The sequence below is a fragment of the Cucurbita maxima genome, unplaced genomic scaffold (assembly GCF_002738345.1).
Source record: "Cucurbita maxima cultivar Rimu unplaced genomic scaffold, Cmax_1.0 Cma_Scf00010, whole genome shotgun sequence".
Lineage (NCBI taxonomy): Eukaryota > Viridiplantae > Streptophyta > Magnoliopsida > Cucurbitales > Cucurbitaceae > Cucurbita > Cucurbita maxima.
The window spans coordinates 2,853,868-2,858,508 of record NW_019272026.1 but is presented as its reverse complement, the minus strand read 5'-3'; the positions used below and the strand labels follow the sequence as shown (position 1 = coordinate 2,858,508).

The 4,641-nt window shown below is 38.8% G+C and overlaps 2 protein-coding genes across 3 annotated transcripts in view; one reads left to right on the top strand and one right to left on the bottom strand.

Annotated features, from left to right (window-relative positions):
* The window catches only part of LOC111484885 (protein CTR9 homolog), a 13,607-nt gene extending 11,432 nt beyond the window's left edge, over positions 1–2,175 (top strand). For both annotated transcript variants that reach the window (XM_023131524.1, XM_023131525.1), the window contains 4 exons: positions 166–432; positions 540–611; positions 974–1,291; positions 1,600–2,175. In XM_023131524.1, the coding sequence (XP_022987292.1) occupies positions 166–432; positions 540–611; positions 974–1,291; positions 1,600–1,743 (801 nt within the window). In that variant the 3' untranslated portion in view covers positions 1,744–2,175. The remainder of the gene's footprint in view (positions 1–165; positions 433–539; positions 612–973; positions 1,292–1,599) is intronic.
* Positions 2,176–2,742: 567 nt separating this feature from the next.
* LOC111484886 (growth-regulating factor 6-like) lies at positions 2,743–4,484 on the bottom strand. The gene is made up of 3 exons (XM_023131526.1): positions 4,069–4,484; positions 3,586–3,970; positions 2,743–3,502 (listed from the first exon to the last, which is right to left on the bottom strand). The coding sequence occupies exons 1-3, from the start codon at positions 4,250–4,252 to the stop codon at positions 3,079–3,081; spliced, it is 993 nt and encodes a 330-aa protein (XP_022987294.1). The 5' UTR covers positions 4,253–4,484; the 3' UTR covers positions 2,743–3,078.
* Positions 4,485–4,641: the final 157 nt, after the last annotated feature.

Here is a 4,641-nt window from a genome sequence, read left to right as displayed (position 1 = left end):
AAAAAAAAAAAAAAAAAAAAAAGAGAAAAAAAAAAAAAGACTTATATAAGTTACATCTTATGTTCCTCCAATATCTGCCTCAATCTTTGACCTCACATCTCCTCCCCTTTTGATTAGCTGTTGCATTAATTCTTATTTTTTGCCTCAATTGTAATAATGTATTAGGTGCGTTCAACAGTAGCGGAGCTGGAAAATGCTGTTCGTGTTTTTAGTCAGTTGTCTGCTGCTTCCAACCTCCACTTTCATGGCTTTGATGAGAAGAAGATTGATACTCATGTTGGTTACTGCAAGCACTTACTAGAGGCTGCAGGAGTTCACCTCAAAGCAGCAGAACATGAAGAGCAGCAGATCCGTCAAAGACAAGAACTAGCACGTCAAGTTGCATTGGCGGAGGATGCCCGTCGTAAGGCAGATGAGCAGAGGAAATTTCAAGTACGAGGTGTTTTATTTCATTAGTTGTACCTATCCCTTTTTTGAAAAAAAAAACATTTATTTATTGTGAATGATGAGTTCTTGTCTGATATTATTTGCTAAAACAGTTGGAGAGGAGAAAGCTGGAAGATGAGGAAAGACGGATGATGCAACAGGAGCAGCATTTTAAACGTGTGAAGGTAATTATTTTGAATAATATTGTTTCTTTGAGTATTTGATTTATATTGTTACAGGTCTTCAGAACGTATGTGAAGAGAACAGAAAGGGAAAGCTGAAGCGTTTGACATTTTCTATGTACTAATATTTTAAATAAATTCCCTTTAGAGCAGGGATATATGGTTGAGTTTGCATATTTGCACTTCAGTAGTATTCGGTAATGCTACAGTTTCTGTCAAAGATGGGATATTCTGTTGCATGTTATTTATATGGCTATTTTAATCTCCAGTGCTTTTATTTCAAATGATGTTTTTCCTTCTTGGACGATTAAGATATTTAACTGGAGATTCACAGCTTAAAAGTAGCTCATCTAAACTTTCTCCAGGAGCAATGGAAGAGCACCACACCTGCTAAACGAAGAGAAAGGTCAGAGATTGATGATGATGAAGCTGGTGATAGTGAGAAGAGGAGAAGGAAGGGTGGAAAGAGGAGAAAGAAAGACCGGAAGGGGAAATCACATTATGAGACAGAAGAGGCCGACAATGATATGATGGATGATCAAGAACTAGACAATGAAGATAATAACATAAGTTATAGGGAGTCCCGGAGCCAAATGAATTATCAGGACGATGATTTGGAAGGGAATGATCAGGATGCCCTTGCAGAAGCTGGGCTTGAAGATTCTGATGCCGAGGATGAAGCGGTAATACCTATTTACTACCCCTTGATTTTAGCTTTTGAGAAAATATTGGCATCTCGAATCTGAACTCAATTAGATTCTTTTGATACTGCCTCTTGCTATTGCACCTAATTTGCTATAAATTATTGCATTTAGGTTTAAGCAACAATATTGTTCTTATAAATTAAAAAGTTTTTATATATCTTTTCTTGTTTCTTCGTAATCATGTTTAGATTCAATTTGCTTCATTTGCCCGTCCTTTCTAAAACTCCTATTGGTCCTGATTAGTTGGTTTGTGGCACTTGGTTATATTTTGGGTTTTGAAATTGCAGGGTGTACCTTCATCCAATGCAGCCCGACGAAGGGCCACCTGGTCGGAATCTGAAGACGATGAGCCTATGAATATGCAACGAGAATCCCGACTTCAAAGAGAAAACTCCGCAGGACTAGAGGGTAGTGATGGAGAAATCAGATGATTGATCCCAACAAGATGCCTTCCTTGACTCTCAAACTTGGTTCAGAGTTCAATAGATATCCCGATGGGGTCCTACCATCTGCCCTTAAAGTCGAGGTGAAAGGCAGCAGATTGATGAATTATTACAACTACATTGACCGTATCTGCTGCCCAGCGTCCGAAGGCATCGTTGTCTTGATTAAACCTTTTGTGATATTACGGCCAAAAGAAAGTAAATTTCGAAATATCTTTCTCTTTCTCAACGTAGTGAAATTTGTTCTGTATTTATGTGGCAAGTGGTTTTATAAGAACTGAAAATTAGTGAGACGGACGGATGAATTGCATTCTGGACTAACACAGGAGTAGAGTAACGATATTGTATTTCTTGTTTATTAAGTAACTTTTAGCGTTGGATTAATTAGTAGAAGGAAAGATCGATTTTGTTTCTCTGCAACAGTTTGTTTCGAAACTTGCCTTGCCTTGCCTCCCCAATTGGTCTTTATTTATTGATAATAAATGCAACTGAACCGATCTTACCCTTATTGTCGAAGACTTCAGGGAAGCGTTGTTTTATTTGCCGACAACACCAACTCTGCTGCCACTCTGAATTTTCATTACATCGACGTCAGGTTAGTGGAAGAATTGATAAGCATTGTTTACTTTTCCTTCAATGTTTTACAATTATATTTTGTTTAAATATGGAAACGTTCCAATTTGTATGTTAACAACTGATGATGCACAGTACAACTACTGACATTGAAAGTTGCAACTGTTATCATTTTGTGTTCATTTTTCCTCATTCTAGCCTGCAGATTGCCTTTTTTTTTCCGAACTTTATGCAATTTAGTAGTTGCTGGGAGTAGTGTAACAAAATGGATTTGGGGGAAGCTGATCTATCATCTTTCCTTCAATCGATTTAATCAGTTTAGGCAGAGTATTCCCATTTTGTTCCCTAGAATTTTTTTTGGGTAAACAAAAAGTTGGATTAGCATTCTTTGAATGTGCTTATTGATCCATTCAGTCCAAAGAAATGGGACTAGATTTGATTCCCATGCCTAGTAGCACTGTTCAGGTGATCAAAAACCTCCCATGTATGAGTGATGTAGAAAAGTCGACAAGTACAGAAAAATAAGATGGAACATTCGTTTAATAAACAACCCATGGCCCAATTCAACCACACCCTACCTAAGAAAAAAGAAGGGGTGAAACTCAGCAGGAAGTACATCCTTAGGAACAAAACAAAATTCAATAAGGAACAGCTAGGGTCACCCTGGAGATCAAGCACAGGAACAAACTGACTTCAGAGAAAGAACAAGATTAAAGAACAAAAAAATTGGGAGTTTGGGGATAGGTATCATTATGGGTTTTTGGATCTGAAAATGGGGAGTTCGTTGGAAGCGGTGGGAATGGAAATTGAGAGCCGAGTGGTGGAAACTGAGCCAATATTTGACGATTTATCGTTAAAATCAAGCCATGATCCTCCTCCTTTTTGAGGCCATTCATCGAAGAATCGATGAACTTTCTTCTGTGATTCCTCTCTCTTTTGTTGCTTCAAAGGGTCTGTGAGGCTCTGGTGAAGCTGATAACATGATTGACCACTCTGCAGAGAGGAGAAGTTGTTTTGTTTTGGGTATAGAGAAGAACAACTCATCGTTAGTGGTGTCAGTTGCAGAGAATCAACGGTGGAAGAAGCAGAGAAATCAGCTCTCGCAGTAGCTTCAGATGGTTCTTGCGAGAAGAAAACATGTTCATCCACTTCCTCTTTTAGCCCATAAGTGTACCTACAGAAGATGGACAAATGTCAGAATCTGACTTTGAAATATTAGAACTCCACCTCCAAAGAGAGGAATTTTGTTCTTCAAACCTGTAATCTGGGCTTCTGTCCGAGTAAGAACCAGAATCCAGAAGCAAGAGGGTATTGGTGTCTTTGGTTGATATGCCATTCCCATTAGGATTTGAAGACATTTGAGGAGCGGGGAAGGGCCGATAGGAGTGTAGGGATGAGTTCTTATTTAAGGAAGAAAATGCTTGATTTGAGAGGTGGTTTAACTCGTTTGTTGCTGTTGTTTTCAGAACATCCACAGGCTTTCTTGAACGATTCTTGCCTCTATGCATGTGCCTCTCACAGTATTTCGAATCTGGGTACGCCTCTTTTGAGCATCTCCACTTTTTCCCATCAGTTCTCCTGCACCTCCCTGGTTCTGGGTCTATCTTCCTCCCCAAACTCATCTGCAAACAGTTCCATCCAACTGCATGAAACACAAACATTTCAGAGAGAGAAAGAGAAAGTAAGAGAGAAAGAGAGAGAGAGAGAGAGAGAGAGAGAGAGAGAGAGATGTTGATATACCATGTTGAGAATGGTGTGGGAATAGCTTAGAAGTGAAAGGAGACTCCAAGGTACTTCTTTTAATACTGAAAAGGAGATCAGGAGGTATAGGAACACCAGAAACCATGTATTTGAAGACGAGAGCTTGATTTTCAAGCTCCTGCCACTGAGCTGAGGTGAAGGGAAACATACTTCTAGCGCTCATACTTGAAATAGATTATCAGTTGAGAAACAGCAAAGAAGAACCTCAAAGCGCGCAAGCAAGACAGAGCACTAAAGACTGGGAGGCTCCCCTGTTGAGGTTATTACTAGAGCCGTCTGAGTATCAAGTAAGTCTGATATTGTATATTGGGTTGCAGAATCTTCAGCAATGGATAAACTAATGGTTCTGATTAGAGAGCTGCATGCCCACCTCTGTTTCTCTCTCTCTTTCTCTGTTTCTCTCTCTCTTCTTGTCTGTTCATTGTACATATTATGACTGCATCTCTCTGTAACTTCAGGTTGTGGAGGGAAACTGCCTTCTTTTCTTTCTTTTCTTTTTTTTTTTTTTTTTTTTTTTTTTTTTTTTTTTTTTTTTTTTTTTTTTTTTTTTTT